Source organism: Dasypus novemcinctus, chromosome 9 (assembly GCF_030445035.2).
Source record: "Dasypus novemcinctus isolate mDasNov1 chromosome 9, mDasNov1.1.hap2, whole genome shotgun sequence".
NCBI classification, from domain to species: domain Eukaryota; kingdom Metazoa; phylum Chordata; class Mammalia; order Cingulata; family Dasypodidae; genus Dasypus; species Dasypus novemcinctus.
In genome coordinates this window covers 116,535,280-116,557,255 of record NC_080681.1, presented here as the reverse complement: position 1 = coordinate 116,557,255, position 21,976 = coordinate 116,535,280, and the positions used below count along the sequence as shown (strand labels likewise).

Below are 21,976 nucleotides of genomic sequence, written 5' to 3'. Positions count from 1 at the left end.
TCCTTCCTGATAGATAAGGGAGGATCCAGAGAACCTTGACCCTGAAAAGTGGGAATGGGATCCAAGAGCTTAGGGAGGACTCCCTGGAGGAGGAGGAGGAGCGCCAGCAACCCTGATGAACGATAAGTTCATGGGAAAGAATTCATTGTGGGCTCCCCCCTCAAGGAGCAGATGTGAACAGAAGGTCCCCCCTCAACCTAGAAGCTTCCCAAAGCCCAGACTCTCACCTCTTAGCACCAGGCTCAGTCCATGAGCCCCGGAAGAGTCAGAGCTGGGCCTCCACCATCGGTCTGACGATTCCCCAAAACGAGGGAGTACACTTGCTGTAGCGCACCACAAGCTCCTGGAGGGCAGGTGCAGTTTCCCCCGAAGACTTTCTCTCCGCAGGGGCCATTGAGAAGGAGCAGAGCCTTCCAGAAAGGCAAAGACAGCCGCTGAGTAGCAAATTGGCTGTGTGTCCTTAGGCAAGCCCCTTTCCCTCTCTGGGGCTCTGTTCCCCCCAGACACAAATCGCGACACTTTCCAGCATTTTGGAAACATTCTTCTGGGTCTCTGAATTCCCAGCACACCCCTTTTGGAGGGTCCCTGCTGTGGCCCTCTGCCCCTTGCTCCCGTTTCCTGCCCGTGCCATCCCCGTCTTCCAGGCATCTGGCTCCTCTGCGAGGCGGGGAGCAGCTTTGCGCTTGTGCTGGCTGGTGGCTGCTTCGTTTTCCACCTTCTTGGGCTGGCAGCATTCCTGGGGGCTGCATTACCAGCCCTGCAGGGAAGCGAAATTAAGAGACTCCAAACCCCATGTCCCTCGCCCACCCTCAAAGCTCAGGGAAGTGGCTTTTTTGAAGACCTCAATTTAAACAAGAGAGAAAACAATTCTGAAATATTCATCCCACTCGCTCGGCTCAGTCTCTCCTACCCTCCTAAATGTTTCCTTTCTAGGCTCCAGGAAGACTATTCCAGCAGAGTGTTAGGGGGGCTGCCCTGCATGACTCACGCCCCCCAAGACCCATCCCTCTGCAGGGCAGCTGGGTGTAAGAGGGGGCCTTTGGGGGCGAAGCTGATTTCCTAAAGCCCCCCCCCCCAGTTCCTGGGCCACTCACCTTTGCTCCAAGACTCCCGCTCGTGCTGCTGCCTCCAGCTGACCTTCCCTTTCCCACCCGGAACCCCCACCACCCCTCTTTCCTTTAACCAATATTTATGGAGCACCTGCTGTGTGCCAGGGCCCCTAACGCTGTGTTTGTATCATCATCGCCATCGTCGTCATCACACTTGACTTACGACACACACTTTGTCCTCTCTGGGGAAGAGCAAGGAGACAGGTGGCTGGATCAGAGTGAGCAGGGCTAGGGGTGGGGGTGTCAGAGGGGAGGCCGGGCCGGATGCTCCAGGGCCATTTTTCACTGCAACCTTGTAAGCCATGATCATTCTCTCCACCCAACAGAAGGTCAAATAGCCTGCCTTGGGGTATGTGACTTGTTTGCCGCAGAAACAGAATTTTAATCCAGAAGCTCTGCCCAAAACCAAAGATTGTTCTCTGGGCCATAGGCCATGTGGCGTCCTGTTTCCACCTGCTGAAATCCTCATCCAAGGATCAGCTTTTAAAATCCACTCTCTCACAAGACCTTCCTTCCTTCATCACCCGAGGCGGAAGTTCTTTGCCTCACCTGTGACCTTTCTAGCACTCATGTCCCTCCTTTGCCTACTCATTAATTCATTCGACAAAGGGGTTTTGAGCACCTGCTCTGAGCCATGCCCTGTCCTGGGAGCTGGGGGTACGTTAGTGATGTGGATATCAGAGGGAAAAGCATGCCAGGCAGAGGGAACGGCCAGCGGAGAGGCCCTGAGGCAGGACGTGGCAGGCACAGTCAGGGACCTGCACGGCAGCCAGCATGGCTGGAACAGAAGAGGTTAGGAGAGGTCAGAGATTTCCAAAGGTGTGCCTAGACAAGCCCTTCGTTCTAGGATGTCGTCGGTGGCCAGGGAGAGGCCCTCCTCCCGTCAGAGGCAGGAGTGACCGGTCATGTCTTTCCTCTTTGGACGCGCCCATTTGATTCATCTTTGAACCTGCTGGTCCTCGCTCGCAGGCACCCTGGAAAACCGCCCACTAGTGGAGGGTCGTCTTGGTGTTCACCGTGGGGCCCGGGACCCCCAGGGTCTGTGGGACGGCAGGAGAGAGCTGGGGACCGAGCGCCTCAGGCCAGAGGGGAGGGCAGGACGGCCCGCCAGGGAGGGATGCCGGGGGACCTGGGCCCGTGCCTCCAGCCCAGAGAGTCTGGGCCTGTTGCTGCGGGCCTCAAGCCTGGGTCTGTTTGCCCATGGAGGTGGCTTGTCATCGTCCCGGCTAGGGCTGTCGTGAGGACCCAACACGCTGACTCCTGGGGAGGAGCTTCGGCGCAGGACTCGACACACAGTAGGTGCTTGGCAAACGCGAGTTCCCTTCCCCGCGGCCCGGAGCAGCACTCCCCTGGGAGCTGCTCAGTGCCCTTCAGTACCTGGTTTCCATCCGCGGCGATGGCGTCCTGCGCTGGAGACAGGGCTCGGTGACAGCAGGCTGCCTGCCCTCTGGGCGGATCCCACCCCCGGAAGGGCTGTTCTCCAGCCCCTTCGTGGCAGCATCTATCAGAGAGTTCTAGAGGAAAAAAATAGACAGAAACCAGCACCATGGAAGCCATCAACCGCTCTGCCCCCGAAGGGCTGCGGGTGTGATTTGATGCACTGGTAGCATTTCTGCAAATTACACATCATTCTCCCCACCAAAGCCGCACCTCTGGCTGCTGTAATATTTGCCTGACCGTGCAAGTAATTTTCAGGCTTCACTTAGCGGGCCGGTGAGGCGTGGAGGAAAGCAGGCATGGAGCTGCTTTGGACAGCAGGTCCAAAGGAAAACCTCCTAACAAGCCAGCCGAGTCTGGAGAGAAAGCTCTTCTGCCCCACCTAACAGGGTTAGAGGGCGGAGGACAGATGCGATGGGCTTTCCACCAAGCATCGTCTCCCTGCCGTTTGCATGCCTCTGATGATGGGGAGCTCATTACCCATCACAGACACATCATTCCAACTCTTAAGTGCCTCTGACAGTTAAAAACTGAGAGCACACCCACTGCCACCGCACTGCCCTCGGGTCACCGTTGTGTCCATGATGCTGGCCCTCACCCGCACAAGTGGGACAGCCCCTCCCAGCATCTTCCACCTTTGGATTGAGTGGTTTGGCAGAAGCCCCACTTTCCTTCCTGGGACAAGGGCAGGGGTCTTCTTGAGCCTCTCCCAGGCTTGCCCATTAGAAGAAAAAGGCATTTTAATCCACAGTGCTTCCAGAATCTTCTCCTCTGGCCCTTAAACATATATTAAAGTTCTTCGGATGACTGAGATATGGTGGGGGGACAAACACCAAAGGCCTGGACCGGGGACTGCCGTCACCTCCCACCCTGGTGGGAGGCGCTGGCTTATCCTGTGCCGGGAGGAGTCTTCAGCAGGTGTCCTGTTCCCACTCGGCCCCTGGAATCCGCTCTCCACCAGTAGGGGGAAGGAGCTTTTAAACACGGCAAGGAGCCCAGGTGGCTACCCTGCTTGAGACCCTCCGATGTCCTCCCATCGCAAGGAGAATAAAATCCCACCTCCTCTCACCAGCCGTTAAGACCCTCTGTGATCTGGCCCTGGGTACTGAACTCAGCACATACCATTCTTCACCTGCTCACTCTGCATCCGCCATGCCAGTGGTCTTTCTCCTCCCTGAAGACCACAAGTTTGATCCCACCTCGGGGCGTTTGTAGTTGCTGGGACCTCAGCTTGGCATCCTCTCTCTTCCACCCTCCCCAAGGCCGCTCTTTCTCATCATCCAGGACCCAGAGAAGCCCCTTCTGGCCCTTCATGTAACGCCCAGGTCACTTTCTAGCCCCTCTTGCCCTGACGTGTTTCCTCATGGCAGTAATCACTACTCGAACTCATCTCGCTCTTTGGGCTTTCTAATTTTAATGTGCATTTCAACTCTTAGTATGTGTGCTCTCTGCAAACAGGGACCGCATCTCTTTAGAAAGGTGCTGGGCAGAGGGTAGCCCTCGTTCATACGCTGAGTAAATATCCCCGCATTATCATCCATCCTTGCCACAACCCCAGGAAGGAGGCAGCGGGATCCCCACATCACAGACGAGGAAACGGCCTCACGGAAGTCAGACGAACAGTCCACAGCCATCGCCAATCAGCGGGCAGGCTAGGATTTGAACCCAGGATTGCCTGAATCCAAACCCCATCTTCTTCTTTCTTATTTTTAAATCACTGACAGTGAAGCCCTTGCTCTCTGGGCACAAAGAAACAAAACACAACCAGATCTTTAATGAAAAGCAAATGGGATTTTGGGGGAGGTTGTAATAATACCAAGTGTTTGCTCAAAGCCAGGTAAAGATTTTTTGTTAATATACTGGGTGATTTTTATTGGACAGTTTATTTGTAATAGGAACCAACACCAGACTCTTCAATCTTTTTTCCCCCAGAGGAAATAAGCCAGCCCTCCTGCTGGGCGGTGGGCTGGGGGGGGGGCGCGGGGAGCACTGGCACACCCCTTGTTGGAAGCCATGATACGAGCTGCCCGTGTTGCCCCTCCTGGGCTCTGGTAGGAAACCAGCACCTGTTTTTAACTCCTCGGTGTGTCTGAAGGGGTTTGAACTAGACCGATGCTGTTTGCCTTGGAGCAAGTTGCTCAACTTCTCTGGTAAAGACACCTACTGGGGGCATCTCAAAGACTACTGGGGAGTGAATGGCACAACTAGAAGGAAAGGATTTCAGGTGCACAGGCATGCACTTGAGTTTTGGTTCATTCATTTCTTCACCTCGTACTTACTATGCTAGGACTGGCCGCACACGGTGTGGAACTAAGCAGTCCCGGCCCCTGACCCCTGCAGGGGAGAGCCTCCAAGTCCCGTGGAAGCTGGAACCATGGTCGGCCTGTGCCGAGCACAAACGTTGGCCCTTCTCTTGGGCTCAGTAAATATTACTAAATAAATATGTGCAGGTTGTGGGGGGGATAAGGCAGATGAGCAGCGGCTGAACTCTCGCTGGAGATGCTAGGGCAGGCTTTTGAGCTGAGTCATAAAGGAGGAGCCAGAGTTAGACAGGTGGTCCAGGGGAGGAGGGGTCATAACCTAGACCAGGGGCTGGCAAACTACACCCCCAGGCCAAAGCTCGCCCGCCCCTGTTTTTATAAATAAAGTTTTATTAGAACATATTCATGTCCATTTGCCTATGGATTGTCCATGGCAGCTTTGACACTGTAGCCACAGAGTGGGCTTGATGTGACAGAGACTGTGTGCCCTGCAGAGCCTAAAATGCTTTCTGGCTGGCCCCTCACAGGAGAAGTTTGCTGGCCCCTGATCTAGATGAGGGAATCCGGCCAGTGAAGGACCAGAGAGCTCTTTCCTGGTTGGAGTCGGGAATGGTTACAGAATTCGTGGGACCCAGTGTGTGACAAAATTGTGGGATCCCTCGTTCCAAAGCAATTATGAATTGCAAGGCAGCGACTGCGGAGAGTTAAACCGGATGTGGGCCCCTCTGAGCAGGGACCCCCAGGCAGCTGCACAGAGCACCCACCCGAGAAGCTGGCCCTGAGGGAGCCAGCGCTGCTCCTTCCCGTGCCCTCACTTGCAGAACAGCACCGGGAGTGGTCATGGGCTGAGATCTTGGCCAGGGTGCTAAGTTGCGACTCGGAGTCTCCAAACCCCCAGCCCCATGTCCCTGGAAGACCAGCCTCCAGGCCCACCCCTGAGCCCAGGAGCCGGACTGGCCTTTCCTTCCCAGGCCCCACACACTTTGTGGCCCTTGGGCCAAGCTCTCTTTCCCTCCGAGCGTCTTGGTGAGCAGCAGGAGACAGGCAGCCGTGGGACGGAAATGACAGTTTACGGGAATCTCTCTGGGGCGGTGCTGTTGTCCAGGGGCTCAGCTGGGGCTTCTAGCGTCAGGTGAGGGGTGGGGAAGCGACCTCGCTTTACCCAGCTATGGGACAACCAGACCCGGAACCGGGGCTGATGGAAGCCTCTCGAGAGGGTTGGCCTCTCGATTACCAGACTTTACGGTAAAGCCTGAGTCCCCTGTCCTTGCGCTGGATGCCCTCCTGTGGCCCCCAGGCCCACTCCTCTCTGCCCAGAGGCGCCCCTCTGTGGGCAGCACCAGTGGGCTTCCTACCCCTGCCTTCCTGCTGGGTTTGGCCCATGGGATGCCCGGAGTATGGTCATGACCACGAGGTAACGATGAGATGAGGGGCTTTTTTTTCCCCTGGCTCCTCCTGCTGTGTCCCCACATCCCTGTACCCAAGCCCCTGTGGGTGGCACTCTCCCGCAGCTACTGCCTTCTCAGGTGCAGGTGGACCTCTGGCTCCTCTGCCCTTTTCCCTTTGCTCCCCCTGATTCCCACCCCAGGTACAGCCTCCTGCCTGGGTGGCTCTCCACAGCCCTGCCCACCCCGCCTCGTTTGTCCCCTTCGCGCAGGCCATCTGCTGTCTACCAGGCCTCTGCTTGACGCCACCATCTTCCCCCAACCCAACTGGGCTCCAGTGAAATAGAGATTTTGATGATCAGATGGAAATTGTCCCAGCACTTCCTGCGAGTGCAGGTGGATGCTGAAATGGAGCTTCTCCTCCAGCAGAGCTGGACACGCCGTGCCGGTTGTCTGTCGCTGCACACAGACTGTCCCGGAATGCGCCGGTGTAAAACAATGGCCATTTTTTCATATCACATGGTGATATGGGTCAGGAATTCGAGCAAGGCTGGGGGGCACTGCTGGTGCTTCTCATGGCGTCCACTGGGGTGGCCGGGTGGCATCAGTGGGTGACTGGCCTGATCTTTGGGGACCGAGACAGCTCCGCCCACATGCAACCCCAGCTAATGGTGCTCGACTAGCTCCCCCTCCCTTGTCCAGGACCTCTCCACGCAGCACCACGGTCAGACTATGTAGATGACTCCTAGAGGGAATGTTCTAGAGACAGGAGGTGGGAGCTGCCAGCCTCCTAAGCTTGGAAGATGCTGGAAGCTGGTGCACTTCTGCTTTTTATGCTATATTCCGCTGGTCAAAGCAGTCAGAGAACACTCCCTGTTTCCAGGGGAGCATGCATAGACCCCATAGCTCAAAAACCGTGGGCTGTCACTAAGCCACCCACAGGCCCTCGTCCAATTATCATCACTTTCTTTATATGCTTAGAACTGGTCTCTCTAATAGGCTGTCTGGGGCCAAATTCTCCCCCAGACTACATTCATTAGACAGACCCTGGAATGTTTTCTTTTTAATTAACTGTCTCTGGAACTGCGTAAGTCCCCCGAACACTGGCCTCACCACCGCCCATTGTCTCCCACTCAACCTCCCGTCTGGCCCCTGGTCCACGACACTGTGATCCTAGACAAGAGGGTGCAAGGGACACGTTTAACCTGATGGGCCCCGGGACTGGGACACATAACGCCAAACAAGCAAGGCTTTTACATGACGCGGCTTGCCCAGCCTGGTCTCTGGGAGGAAACGCTGTCCAACAAATGCGCAGACTTTTTCTGAAGGTCCAGAGATGGAGCCAGCACGGTGGCGGGAGAAGAGCCGGGCTGGGCAACTCAGCCACCGCATCTTGTCATCGCGCTGCTGGGGTGACCCTGACCAGCTGACTCGGCTTCTTTGGGCGGCCGAATGAGAGTGTGGAACAGGCACCAGCCCCAAGTTTGCTGCTCACTCTGCCACTTCCCTTGGACAGGCCACTCCAGAAAGAGCAGGGCCGAGCCCAGCAAGGGCGGTGGTTTGTGCCCGGTGATTTCAGGGACCTGGATGCTGGTTGTCAGAGGCAATGGAAAACGTGGGAATTAGCCGTGCTGGATCTGGCAAACCCCTCGTGTCTCTGAGCCTCGGTATCCCCTTCTCTAAAATGGAGAGGGCACCGCTGCATTTGGTTGGTGCCAGGATTAGGCAAAAAACCACTTATTGAGCAAACGGGACCCCATGGGGAACTGGCAGGTAGCATCTTGCCTTGGGTTCCTCCCCTCCATGGAGACGTCAGCCTACAGGTGGTCTCCTAAGGTGGCATTCGCTGGCCACCCAATCCGAAGTGGCCTCCATCTCCCCCTTCGTCTCCGTCCACCGTCTACTTCACTTGTCCACCTGGCCCTTCTCCCTCTCTGATACATTTCTTCCATCTTAATTTGATTTACAATCTGTCTCCTCCCACTGGAATGTGGACTCCACGGTAAAAGGGACTTTGTCTTGTTCACGCCTATATCCCCAGCACCTAAAACAGTCTTCGGGCACATAATAGAGTCCTGAAAATCTTTGTTGAATGAGGGAATCAATTAACAGGTTCAGTAACTCTGGGGTAACTCTCCAAGCACAGAATTCTGCCTGGCAGTTTACCCATTGCTAACATGGCCCCATGGGATAGCAGTTAGAGAACTTAGAAATCCGCCTTCCTCTACCCTATTCCATAGATGAGGAAACTGAGGTCTTAGAGAGAGGGTGCAAGTTTCCCAGCATCCACTGCAGTTGGCAGAGATGGTGCCACATCTCCCACCTCCCAGCTCAGTCATTTTGCTCCTCCAGCAGGCTGCTGGGGCTCGTGGTCAAGTGCTCATCTCCAGGGCAGCCGGCAGATGGACAGACAGACAGGCTCCACTGGGCTGGGCTGCCCGCGATGTCATGTGCTAATTATGGCAGGCTGGACATGCCAGCCCAGCAATGTCTCCTGGCACACCCCGCCCCTCATTTAGCAGGTGGGCAGGCTGGCGCAGGCTGCTGCCGGTGGCTGGTCGTGCTGACACAGGCCCAATTGCCGAAGTGCCTGCCGAGCGTGGTGGGCCCGGCAGATTGGCACAGCAAGAGTGCTCCCCGCAGACAGGCAGCCCCTCCTGACCGCATCGGTCAGCCAGGCTGCACGAGCTGGGCATCTGTCCTTGTAATCGGGCCTTGCTGGATGCAACCTGTCCACACAGGTGTGCATGCTGATGGACAGCCCAGGGGGTGGCTCCGAGACTGAGCATGGCCCTGGACCTGACCCCTGCAGAACAGTGGGGAGAAGGAGGTGGTCACAAGCAGAGCGCCTGGGCCAGAGCCTTGCACACGATACGCAGACACCCGGATCGGACAGGACTCGGCCATGCCCCCCACCCCAACACACACACCTGCCCAGCAGGCTTGTGGGAGGCAAAAATCAGATCAGCAGGCCGCAAAGACAGACTGGACAATGGTCTTTCTCTCTTTCCCAATTGCCTCTTCCCAAGCCCAGACCGGCCTTGTCCCTTCAATCTGCTGTCCACTCTGCAGCCAGAGTGACCGGGCACCAGTGGGGCATGCCCACCCCTGCTTGAAGCCTTCAATGGCTCCCCAGCTCCCTCCAGTAAAATAACAGCAATGCCTAGGTAGTATCTACCATGCTAAGCACTTGATGATAACAACAGCAGCACACAATTACAGGGGGTTTGCTGCGTGCCAGGTACTTTGCTAAGCACTTGACGTGGAAGAACCCAAGTCAGCCTCCCTTGGCCCTGGGAAGCAGTATGACTGCTATCCCCATTGTACAGATGAGAAAACTGAGACCTGGAGCTATGAAGTGGCTTGCCCAAGATCACGTAGTCGGTGAGTGGTAGAGTCTGGATATGAACCCAGGAGGTCCGACTCCAGAGCCTAATTCCTACCAAGCCCGGACTGCCAGGAGTGACCCTTCCCCCCCGGCCCCGCTCTGCACCCCAGCTCCTCATGACCCCTGTCCACCCCACACCCCACAGGGGCATCAGAATTCAGATCACTTTTTGCCCCGTGCCGCCTCCACCCCCCACACAGAGGCCCACTGGGGCACGAGCGCTTCCCGCTCCCTCTGTGACCTCCCCACCCCACCCTGACCTTGAGGTCCTCAAAGGCGGGACCACATCTGAAGTCTCCCTGTGTCCACGGGTCCAGCCTCCAGGAGGTGCCGACTGAGTGGGTGAGTGGATGAATGAAGAGCTAAGGTCCCTTGGGTTACAGGAGCGGAGGCTGAGGGTGGGTGATGAAAAGTGGACTTCATAGGTGGGTAAGCCCCCCGCTGCCTCCCAGCAACCCCCTGCTGGACCGGGACAGGGAAGGTGTTAGCGATGGGCAAGTCCTCTCTGCGGGGATGAGTGGACGACCCTGGAGCCCATCTCTAATGCTAGGGATGTTGGAGAGGGTCCTTCTCAGGAGGCAGGGGAAGGGGCGGCAAGGAGCTGGCCCACCACCCTGAGCTGGAGGCAGGGGGTGGCCGTGACCAGGCCCATGGCTGCTCGGCACCCGGCCACGGACCTTGGGTCTCAAGCAGCAAAGAGGTGGGTGGAAAGAGGACGCTCCCCAGAGCCAAGGACCCGGATCCCCTCTCTGCCTCTTCCTTCCTGGGGGCCCCCGGCAGGCCCCCACCCCTCTCTGGGCCTCAGGTTCACATCCTGCAAAGTGGGTGGTCTAGGTGGGACTGCTCTGAGTGGCTGGACCTCTCAGGACCCATTGGGCACCCAGGATCTGGCAGTTGACGGCCATCCAGAAAGTTCCAAAGAGGCCCTGGGGGGAGAGGCCCTGGGGGCTTAGGGCAGCCTCCCCCAGTTGAGGCCCCGGACCCCCACATCCAACTGACCCATTGGATGAGCCCAATTCCACCCCACACACACTGATTTTGAACCTTCCAGGGAAATTGACACTTTCAAACCCCGCCTCCCACTCTGCCCCAGGTGAGCCTGTGTGCACGGAGGCGGGGGCTTCGGGCACTTCTCCAGGTCCCGCTGCCTCTGGCCTGCCTGCCCTGGCAGCGTGGGCGGGCGCAGTTGCACAGGAGACGGGGAGAGAGGGCCTGAGCAGCCAGGCGTGCCTGGTGGAGCTGGTGGGCTCGGGGGGCCAGGCGTGAGTGCAGCTTTATGTGTGACTGGTCGGGGCCTGCCGGGGGCAGGACGGGGCACGTGGGGAGGGTTTCCAGGATGTGGCCCCCACCCTGGCCGCTGCAGCCTGGCATTTCTCAGACACATACCCCCGCTCACGCCAGGGGCATCCTCCAGCCCTGGCCAGGGGCGGGGAGCAAGTGTGTAAACTGGGCTTCCAGCTGGGGTGCGGGCAGCGTGCCCACACACACACACGTTCACACAATGAGCCGCCTCACGTCCTTCCCCGTACAACCATCTAGAACTTCCAGGGACATCCCGTCCTTGCTCTGCCTTACACACGCGTGTGCGTCTCGGGCACAGCCCATAGCGCCCCTATGGGTGTACGTATCCCTGCTGACACATGCACACACCACACACTTCCCATTCACGCGCGTGCCCTCCCGCCGGGAGACCCCAGCCGCCCCTGCGCGCGCGCCCGGGGCGCCCCCCTCCTCGCCCCTGTGTGAGCACCTGCCCACGTGTGCAGGGCCCACAAGGCCAGCCCCTGCCCGCCCGGCTGCCACTCTCACGGACCTCAGGGCCCTCGGCCCGCCCGTGCCCCGTCCCTCAGCTGCTGTCTGCCATCGCACGGTAACCAGATGAGACAAGGCAATTTATGACACCAGCTGTCTCTGTCAAAACTGGATCTCCCCCGCACAGGGAAGCCAATTACCCCGAGCCCCACCCCGCCAGAAGTCACAAGGGAGACGAGCAGGGGTGGGATCTGCCCACCGACAGGGGTGGGGGCCAGGACTCAAGGCTCTCCCTCCGCCTCACCTTCTTGGAGACCTGACATCTCCTCCCGCAGACCTGCCAGGAGGGGGCCAGTGTGGAGTCTGCCCACCCCCCCTCCAACCCTCCCTCCCCCCTCCTCCCACTGTGGCTGCTTCTCTGGCCCAGCTCCCCAGGCCTAGGTCGGAGAACGGGTGGGTGGGGGCTCCGAGGAAGAGTAGTCCAGGGTCACCATGGCAACAAGAGAGCCAGGACTCCTGCGCTGCTCCCCCTCCGCACCAGGCCATGCCGTGGCCACATCGTTGCCCCCTTGTCCCTCCACTCTCCTCCCTGGGCAAGCAGCCCCACGCCCTGTGCCCATGCCTGAGGCCCCCTATGCCTAGAACACCCACCTCTCCCTTCCTTCCCCCCTACCCAAAACTTAATCAAATTCTGTCTCAGCGGCTTCCTAGCTAGACTTTGGAATCACACTCGGGTTATAATCTCCACTCCACCACTTACCAGATGGACAATCTGGGCAACTGGCATCCCTTCTCTGGCCAAAGTTTTTGCATCTGTGAAAAAAAAAAAAGATGTTCACTGATATTAAAAAATATATGGAATGAAAGCCCACTATGTGCCAGAGCCTTCTCCAGGAGCTGGGGATACAGCAGTGACCAAACAAAGCCCTCGCTCTCGCGGCTTGAGGTTCTCCTGGGGAAGTCGGGCAGCACATATTGAGAGATTTAGGTGAGGTGACGGCGTGTCTCCACCGTCCTCGTCTGCTTTGTCGCAGCAGCTGGGAGGAGCTCGTCGTTAGAGCCATGCACGGCTGAAGGCATGCGTGAATGGATGGCTTGCGCCCCAGCCCAGGGCTTGGCTTGGTCTGAGCGGGCCCTTGGTGAACACTAGCTGGTCGGGGCCCACCTTCGTGTCAGGGCTCGAGGAAGCTTCCTCTGCTTAGCTTCTGAGTGGTTGGAATGGGAACGGGAGCCGCTTAACGGACCCGGAGTTCATGCCTTTATTCCCCAAACAGGCAAGACACACTACGTGCCCCATGCTAGGCACAAGAGGTTGAATGAGATGGGGAAGAGACTTGGGGGTGACAGTGGCAGGGCAGCGGTTTCTAGGTTCCCTTCATCACCAACCACAGTGCCAGGAACGAGCAGTAAGTCCATGTTCACAGCGGTGTCCACGTGCCTTCCCATGGGATGTAAAGATGCTTCCTTTTGATGTTTCTAACAACTCAGGGATAGGTGGGGAAACTGACGCTCAGAGACCTCCCTGAGCACCAAGAGCCCGGGAGCAATGGCGCCCCCAGTGGAAGCGAGTCTCCTCGCACCTGGCATGGTGCCCCAACGAGATTCATTCCTGCGATCTCTTTTAGGCCCCTCAGTCCCAGCAACAACCCCGCAGGGCGTAGCTGCCGCCCATTTCACAGCCAGGGCGCAGCCCTCACCTGGGCCGGCCGGGCTCAGAGCCCAGGCGCCCCGCACTCTTCTGTGCCTAATCAGTTCATTAAAACCCTCCTTGCAAACACTCCCTCTCACTGCCCAGCCGCAGAGACCTCAGCTGCTCCATTTCCAGGAGAGCAAATTCCTTCCCGGGATAATGTAGGCAGGCAATTTAAACAGCTCCGGGAAAATACACCAGCAGTTTTCACTCTCTGCCACTATTACACTTTCCAGCCGCGGCAGGATTGGCCCATAAGTGGGATATCAAGTTTATTACAGCTATTTCCAACCTGTAATTGGTTTTGTGGAACACAAAGAGAAAGAGGTTGGGGGGTGGGGGGAGGTGGGCTTTTTTCCCCTTTCTTTTTTTTTTTCTTCTTCTGGATGACAGCGCTCTGGGACGCCGGTGAGGCGGCTGGCGTTGGAGACTTATTTGTTTTTCAAATGAAAACCCCGGCCTGAGGACTGCGGGTTCCTGCATTCCTGGCTTGACTGTGGCCGTTTGCCACGCTTTGGAGGTTGCGCTTGAAAGGCGTCCCAGGCCGGCTGCGGCTGCGAGGTTTGCTGGCAGGGGTGGCTGGGACCCTGAGACGGCCCCCGGCAGCCTCAGCCGGTGGGCAGCTGAGCCCCCGGGGGCCAGGCGTGGGCCTCGGTAGCCGAGGTCTCCAGGGCCGGCCATTCTAGGAGCAGAACATGTGGGCAGCCAGGGGAGAAAAGGTCCTCAGCGGTGACCCTGCCCCATCCCTTCATTGAGCATTTAGGGAAACTGAGGTCCAGAGAGGCACTAGCACCCCACTCCCTGCCTCTCAGTCCAGGGCTTGTCCCTTCCATACAGGGCGGCTGGGCATCTGGGGAGCACAGGGCCGAGAGGCTGTCAGGATGGGGAGGAAAAAGCCACCCATTCTTGAGCACCTACTAGGTGTCAGCTGCCTTCATCAGAGTCTGCCTGCCCTCACCAACCTCCCCACTTTGGACTTAAGTAAAAATAAGTTACAGCCAGTATTCATTGAACACTTCCTCCTGCAAGCGCATGAGCTCATATTTACAAGACGATGCACGCAAGAAATGCAAGAGTGTTATTCCCACGACTCTCAGTATTACCACGTCCCAAGCAATCCACTTCCCTCCTCGCGCTTGCCGTCTCCCAGACTGCATGCTCACACAAGCTCCTCGTGGGTAACATCGTTCCCACTTGCAGATGAGGAAACTGAGGCACAAAGATCCAAGCTCATACAGCAATAAGCTGAAATTGGCAGAGCTGGGACTTGGACCGAGGCCCGTGGGACCCCCAAAGACTACACTGTGCAGGGCTTCCCCACATGCCCGGCCTCTTGCCAGCGAATCCCTGCTCAGAGGTCAACCCCCACCCCCCTTCCCCACGTGGTGTCCAGCAGCTCACCTGTCTCCTTTTCGGCTTTTGCTTCTTTCTCTGCAAAATGGGAGGGATGGCACGAGCCCCCCGGGACAGGGCATTTATTCAGCACCCACCACGCGCCAGGCCCTGTGCTGGGAGACTAAGCCCAAGGGCACGGCGGCGGGGAGGGCCGCCAGCGCAAGCCGGGGAGATGTTGGGCGGGACCCAGGCCCCTGTGCGTGGCCGTGGGCACAGGCTCTCCTCTCTGGCCAGGCGCGCCCTTTGCATAGTCGGGAGGTTTTCCCGGTACAGGAGAACGTTACTGCGGGGGGAGCCTCTGAGAAAGGGCAGCTCGGGTTCCTGCTGGTTCCTTCTGGAACAGCTCGGGGGTGGTCTTGGGCCACCGCCCTGCTGAGCTGGGCCGGGCTGCACCCCCCGGGGAGCCCCAGCGGGATGGGGTCTGGGCCCAGGGCCTGGGTGTGGTCGGGCCTCAGCTCAGGGATGCATTCCTTCACTCATTCATTCAACAAGTACTTGCAGAGTGAGTGCCACGTGCTGAGCCCTGGGGACCGCAAGAGCAGCGCAGCTAAAGACCCTGCCCTAGGGTGCCCGCCCCCTCGGAGGCGGGGCTCACGTTTGAGGGCTCATTTATTATGATAAAAATCGCCTGCATGGATGAATGAACCCAGAGGCTCACATCGCCCCAGGCATTCCCATTGGCTGTCCCGGTCGTCAGCTTGCATTCGGTCCTTGGCCCTGGCTCTGGTGGGGTAACCGGGGGGCTCCTCCCCACCTCAGGGCCCCTGACCCCCTCACCTCTGAGTGCTTGCTTGGAGCCCCCTCACACCCCCCCTCTGGGCCCACGCAGCAACAATCCTCTTCTTTCACCCTCCTCCTTACATACACACAGCTCCCCAGTCCTTGGCAGCTGGCTGCCTCACCTGCCTCCCCCCAGGGCTGGCCCCCTGCTCTCAGTTCCTAATTTGCTGCATTCTCTGGCTTTTCTGCTTTCCAGTTCCAGCCTGGGGGGGTGGAGTGGGGCACAGAAAAAGAGGTGTTCAGGAACGTAGCTGTCACGACTCAGCACTGAGCACTTAGCACTTGTGAAGAGGGCCAGGCGCTCCTGACAAGCCCCGTGTCATCAATCCCCCACCAGGACGCAGGTTGCATTATCCCCACTTCACAAATGAGGAAACTGAGGCTTGGAGAGGGGAAATGACTGGCTCAAGGGCACAAAGTTAGAAACAGAAATCAAGAATTCAACCAGTCATCGAGGAGATCCGTCTGGCTTCATGCTCCAAAGCCTCCCATGGGCAGGAGGGGCCAGCTGGGGACTGAGCACTCCCTGAAGAGGGCCCACCTCCTCCAGGAAGTCTTCCATGATCACTCCTCCCTCCCATAGCATTCTTGGCTCCTCCGGGACCACTTGGCAAATGCCTGTTGCTGCTACAGCCAGAGTTGCCTTGACTCTGATCTCTCAGCAAACTATGCATCCCCCACCACACTGCCAACAAGCGCGATGGGCTGCGACGACGTCTGGAATTCGTTTATTTCTCTGCCATGGGGGCCCAGGGAAACATTTCTGGAATTGAAGGCGGGTGTCTGCCTGCATGCCCACCACCTAATACCCACCCTATCCTCCGCCCACAGCCTGTGACACCCCCCCACCTCTGCCCTGGGGGCGCTAACTGCCAGGAGCTGCAGAATAAACTCCCTGCATGTACCTGCCCACCCCGGCCTGGGGCCTGCGGGTGAGCTCCGAGGCTCCCCTCTTCCTTCACCGCTCCTGAAGCTGCGGGGGTCAGAGAGCCGGCTGCTGGGTCGGTGGCTGGAAACGCCGGTCCTCAGAGCCCCGCAGCTGGAGCTCTGATAAGCACTGGTCTCTGGCCTGGAAGCCCAGGACGGTTTACCAGAAGCAGTCATTCGCTCCGTGGGCTGACCGCGGGGCCCAGAGATGGCCCCCGAGAAAAAGATGTAAATAAAGCCAGAGGAAAACTAGGCGCGTCCTTGAAACTCCCCCGGCCCCCCTCGGCCCCCCTCGGCCTGAAACAGCGATTTACGACCCAGATAATTCTTACCGTGCTTTATCTGGGGTGTGTGGGTCTGCGTGTAAGTGTGGGAGGCGGGTGTATTTTCCTAGTAATAAACCCCTCAGTCCCGGGAAGTAAATTTGAGGAGACAGTTTTACTGACAGATTTTTTTTCCTCCTTTGTGTAATAAAAAAAATGGAGTGAAATTTGAGATTGGGACGATAAGGGCTGCGGCATTTTAGGAGGAGATAAAAGAGCGGTACCTGGAGAGGCAAGGCTGGGTGGAGGCTGCAGGCTCAGGGGCCCCCTGGCACCCGGGGAGAGAGGAAGGGCTCCAGCCTCCACTGGGCTCTGGCACCCCTGGGAGGTGGAGGGAGGCGCCGTGGACTTCGCCTCCATTCAGCCTTGCTCAGCCAGGCGGGGAGGCCGCAACCCTGACCTTGAGCCAGGGGCCAGGATTCAAATCCTGCTTTCGCCTTGAACCCCGTGTGAGACCTCATGAATCACGTTGCCGCTCTGAGCCTCAGTTTCTTCATCTGCAAAATGGGAAGACGGTTGTCTATTCTACACCCTTCCCAGAGGCATTGTGGGTTATACAAAACGACAGGGTTTCTCAGCCTTGGCACTATTGGCAGTTCGGGTCCAATAATTCCTTGTTGCGGGGGCTCTCCTGTGTGTTGTAGGATGTTTAGCAGCCTCTCTGGTCTCCAGGTGCCAGTAGCACCCCTCCCCCTCATTATGACAACCCAAAATGACTCCTTTCATTGCCAAATGTCCCCTGGGGGCAAACTTGGTTTAAAGGTACTTTGGTGGCTCTAAAAGGCCAAATGAATGTGGGGTGGCGGGGGGAGGGAGGAAAGGAGGTGCGTGGGGAGAGCAGCTCAAGCAAGGGCCCTCGCCTCCTGCCAGGCTGGGGTCCTGAGCAGGGGGCATATGACGCTGTGACTGCAAGGGAGGGCAAGCCCCGAGGGCCTCTTCTGCCCCCGCGCCCCCCCGCCACGCCGGGCACGGCCAGCCGCAGGGGCTGTCTGCCGAGTTGTGACATTGGACGCGGAATCAAGCCGTGGGTGTTCAGGGATCTTTCTCGGGGCGAGTGCTGCTTCAGAGCCCGAGCAGAGCGCGGGGCCAGCCCCTCCCCGTCTTCTGGCTGGCTCTCCTGTCTTCTTCCGCTTTCCTCGTCTCGGGTTTCCGAAGCTGGAAAGCCGGGTCCTGCTGCAGAGGAGGCTGCCCCGAGGCTCCCGTCCACAAGCCCTAGGCCTCGTGCTCAGAGGGGAAACGAGGGAAGAGCACGCGCCGGCCTGGAGGGGGCGCAAGAGGGGTGCGGGCTTAGCGAGAGGTCAGGGGGACACATGCGGCGGAAAGTCCCACCGCTGATGCCCCTCAGCGCCCCAGAGATTGCAAATGCACGTTCATGGTTCAAATGCCCACCAGCCAGGCTCGCTGGGGACGGGGCGGGGGGGAGGTTTGGGTGCCGCTCGGGACGAGGACATGGATTCGACAGAGACCTCCTGACTCTTGAGAGACTTCAGTATAGGGAGAGTGACCAACAGAGACGTGGCAGATGTCTGGTACACAGTAGGCACTCAATAATGGCTGGCTGGGTGGAAGGGAACCTGAGGTCCCTACACCAGGAGTGACGACACCTAGGTCAGGCTGCTGGGTCCAAGTCGGGTGTGTCCAGGGGCTGGGCTGTGGTCCAGGACAGCGACAGAGCCGATCTCCCAGCACCCTCCTGCCGGTGGAAGCAGCCTGCACCGCCCCCCCAGCCCCTGGAGAAACCCGGTCCCTGGCCAGCGCCCTCCCCCTGCCTCCACCAGGCAGAGCTGCGGGGAGTTAATTCCACTTCCCCGCCGGGGCGTGAGGCCTGCCGGTCGCAGGCTGTTAGCGCAGAGCCCAGCTGAGCGGCGAGAGGCTGCGGCTCCCGGCCTATAATAGAGTTGCTGAGACAAGCGGAAAACTGCCGCCAGTAAACAGATAAATAATTGAAACAGTGACAACACATACCTTGCGGCTTTGTGGAGTAACACTTTCATTAGGCGGAGGTAGCCGGGACGCGCAGACCTGGGAGGCAGGCGGACGCTGGAGGACGGGGTGCTGGGGTCCAGCTCTAGGATGGTGGGAGCGGCCGGCTCGGGAGCGGCCTTTGTCCTCCCGCTGCCCCTTGGCTCGCGTCTCCCGAGGACCCCTGCCTTCTCCTGGCCTCGGTGCCTTCCGGGAGACACGAGGACCCCCTGGCCCCCTCCTGGCCCTGTGCCAAAGGCAGCCAGCGGGCGCCAGGGATTGGGTTCTCCTCGCCTCCTCGCCTGCCGACCCCCTCCAGCCTCGCCCCCCTCGGATCCATCCTCACCCAAAGGCAGGGTGAGCTTATAAAGAGAAGCTGAGGGTGGCCCTCCGCCCCCTGCTGACCCCCCACCTCCTCAAGAGGACGTTTAGCACCTGTGCCTGGGAGGACTCTGCCCTGGCACGTACCACTCCCCTGCATCTCTGCGCCGCGTCCTTTCCACTCCAAGCATTTTGAAGGCAGCACTTCCACTGAGCAGCCACAGCTCCTTCCAGCCTCAGGGCCTTTGCTCCTGCTGTCCTCTCTGCCAGGAAAGAACTCCCACGTTTTTTGCCTGGTGGCAATTTATTTATTTAAGATTTATTTTTTATTTATTTCTCCCCCCACCCCCACAATTGTCTGCTTACCGTGTGTGTTCTTCTGTGACTACTTCTATCCTTATCAGCAGCATGGGAATCCGTGTTTCTTTTTGTTGCATCATCTTGCTGTGTCTTCTCTCCGTGTGTGCGGCGCCATTCCTGGGCAGGCTGCACTTTCTTTCGCTCTGGGCGGCTCTTTTTACGGGGCACACTCCTTGCACATGGGGCTCCCCTACGCGGGAGACAACCCTGCGAGGCACAGCACTCCTTGCGCGCATCAGCACTGCGCATGGGCCAGCTCCACATGGGTCAAGGAGGCCCGAGGGTTGAACCACGGACCTCCCATGTGGTAGGTGGATGCCCTAACGACTGGGCCAAGTCCACTTCCCAGAAGGCAATTTAGATACCACTTCCTCCAGGAAGCCCTCGGTGACTACTTTATCCCAGGACGCAGACTGCCCCTCCTTTTGGCTCCCCTGGCAGCCTGGACCTACCCCTCAGAGAATTTATTAAAAATGACTGCAATTTACCTGTTTGTCTCCCCACGAGATCTTTGTATCCATGACTGCCCCCGGCCCCAGTTCTCTCTCCCCTTTCCATGCAGCCTCTTCCTCCATTCCTTCCTCCTCAGGGCAAGGAAGGCTTCAGGATCGGGCTGCCGCTGTGGCTCTGTAAACACCTCGCACTCTCTGGTCCTACCCACGGCTTGCCAGGCTTTGCCAGTCATTTCTACAAGGCAGATCAGTCATAAGAGAGGGATGGCAGGGGTACCGGAAAGAGCCAGTGCACAGGCAGTCGAGCCCCAGCCCTACCCCCTCCCAGCTGTAGGACCTGGAAGTCCGTGGACTTCAGAGCCTCAGTTTACACGTCCATAAAGTGGGCGTGGCCCTTTTCTCTGCAGTTGGATTCTAGCAGTGACTGTGTCCCCGCCAAGGACAGGACTCCCAGGGACCCTGGCCTGGCCTTGGGCTCCCGGCCTGTGCACGGCCCATGGCCGGGACCAGGCGAGTGCTCACCTGGGGCTGCTCTGCTCTCTGCTGCAGGCAGGTGCTCACCTGGGGCTGCTCTGCTCTCTGCTGCAGGCAGGTGCTCACCTGGGGCTGCTCTGCTCTCTGCTGCAGGTGGGTGCTCACCTGGGGCTGCTCTGCTCTCTGCTGCAGGGGAGTGCTCACCTGGGGTTGCTCTGCTCTCTGCTGCAGGCAGGTGCTCACCTGTGGCTGCTCTGCTCTCTGCTGCAGGCAGGTGCTCACCTGTGGCTGCTCTGCTCTCTGCTGCAGGTGAGTGCTCACCTTTGGCTGCTCTGCTCTCTGCTGCAGGTGACAGATGGCGGCACCATCAAGCAGAAGATCTTCACCTTCGATGCCATGTTCTCCACCAACTACTCCCACATGGAGAACTACCGCAAGCGGGAGGACCTGGTGTACCAGTCCACGGTCAGGTGAGGCCGCGGCCGGGGGGCTGGGGGCGCGGCCGGGGGGGGGGGCAGGCAGCGAGGCCAAGAAGGGCACTTCTCCAGCCCTCTCACCTCCACTTCCTCCATGCCCTTACGGGGTGCAGGGGTCCCCTCCCTGGCCTGGGCAGGCCCCCGCCGGGGCACTGCTGCTGGGATGGGACCATTCCCTGGAGAGGCAGGCAAGGGCCAGCTCACCCCTCGGGCACCTAGAACAGGTGCAGGCCTTGATGCCCCTTGCTGAGCCAGCTCTTCCACCAAACCCCATTTCCAGATGAGGACACCAAGGCTCAGAGTGAGCCACTCAGCCAGGAGTAGCAGAGCTGGTTCGCCCAGCTCAGAATCCCACGGGGCATGTTCTCCCGTACCCTGCCCCTCCAAGGCCATAAGGGTGCAGAAGGAAAAACAGACCCTAAACCAGGGAGGAGTCCTTGAGGATGGAGAGATTTAGTATTTCCACCCCGACCCTTTTACAGAAAGCTTTAAGGCAGCAGAATCTGCTAACGAGATGCCACTCCAGACCTGCCATTTCCCAGGTGTGTGGGCACTCAGCGCCCCAACCCTCCCCCACACACCCCCTAAAGGGCTCAAGTCTACTGCATTCCTCTGACCCTTTACCCAGGCTGGACCCTCTTCCCAGAGCGCCCGTCCTTTGGTCACTTGGTAAACTCTTCATCAGCCTTCAAAACCCAGCTCAAGCATGTCCACCCATGGGATGCCTTCTGTAGGTCACCACAGCCGGCCTGGCCTCCCCAAAGCCGGATTGGGCAGTTCCCCTAGTTCCCACCCCTCCACCAGAGGGACCTGCCACCACACCCGGGAAGGGCAATCGAATGTGCATGCGGGCACGCACACGCTCGGGCACACCTCACAGCCACGGGCTCGGCCTGGCACCCAGCCGCCGCAGCAGGCTGCTCCGACCGGAGGAGAAACCGGCTGCGTTGGACCCCGGGGAAGATGCCGCCGTGGGCACAAGCCCACATGCGCTGAGCCTCCCCGGGCAGCTGCGCCATCGCCAGGCCGCGCTTCCCGCCACGCCGTCCTCAGGCCCCGACCTCTGAGGAAGGGGCCGCCACTCTCCAGGCGGAGAGGATGAGGGGTTGCGCCCCTTTGCCGGGCAGCTCTCAGCCCAGGGCCTCGTATGCAGTAGGTGCATAATGAGCATTCGCCAAGTGAGTGATGACCCTGGGACGCCCCTTGGCCTTTAGGGCCTCAGTTTCCTCATGAGTAAAGTGAGAAAATGGGACAAGGAGAGTTCAAAGGGTGCATCCCGCTGAGGCGCGGGCATCGGGCTGGTGGGCTTCGGCTGCCCCCTTCATAAGGACGGGAAGGGGCCGCACCCCTGGAGGACCAGGCTGTCTCCGCCCCCCCCCCCTTGCTGGCTGGGTGCAGGAGCTCAGCCCCCGCGTTTTGTTGAGGGACTATGGCAAGAAGAAGGGCGAGGTGTGCAAATTGCCGCACCGTGCCTTCTTTTCCTA

At 58.9% G+C, this 21,976-nt stretch overlaps 1 protein-coding gene across 2 annotated transcripts in view; it reads left to right on the top strand.

Moving 5' to 3' along the window:
• Window positions 1–21,976, top strand: part of IGSF21 (immunoglobin superfamily member 21) — a 271,428-nt gene that overhangs the window by 159,968 nt on the left and 89,484 nt on the right. For both annotated transcript variants that reach the window (XM_071217753.1, XM_058304278.1), the window contains exon 3: window positions 20,365–20,486. In XM_071217753.1, the coding sequence (XP_071073854.1) occupies window positions 20,365–20,486 (122 nt within the window). The remainder of the gene's footprint in view (window positions 1–20,364; window positions 20,487–21,976) is intronic.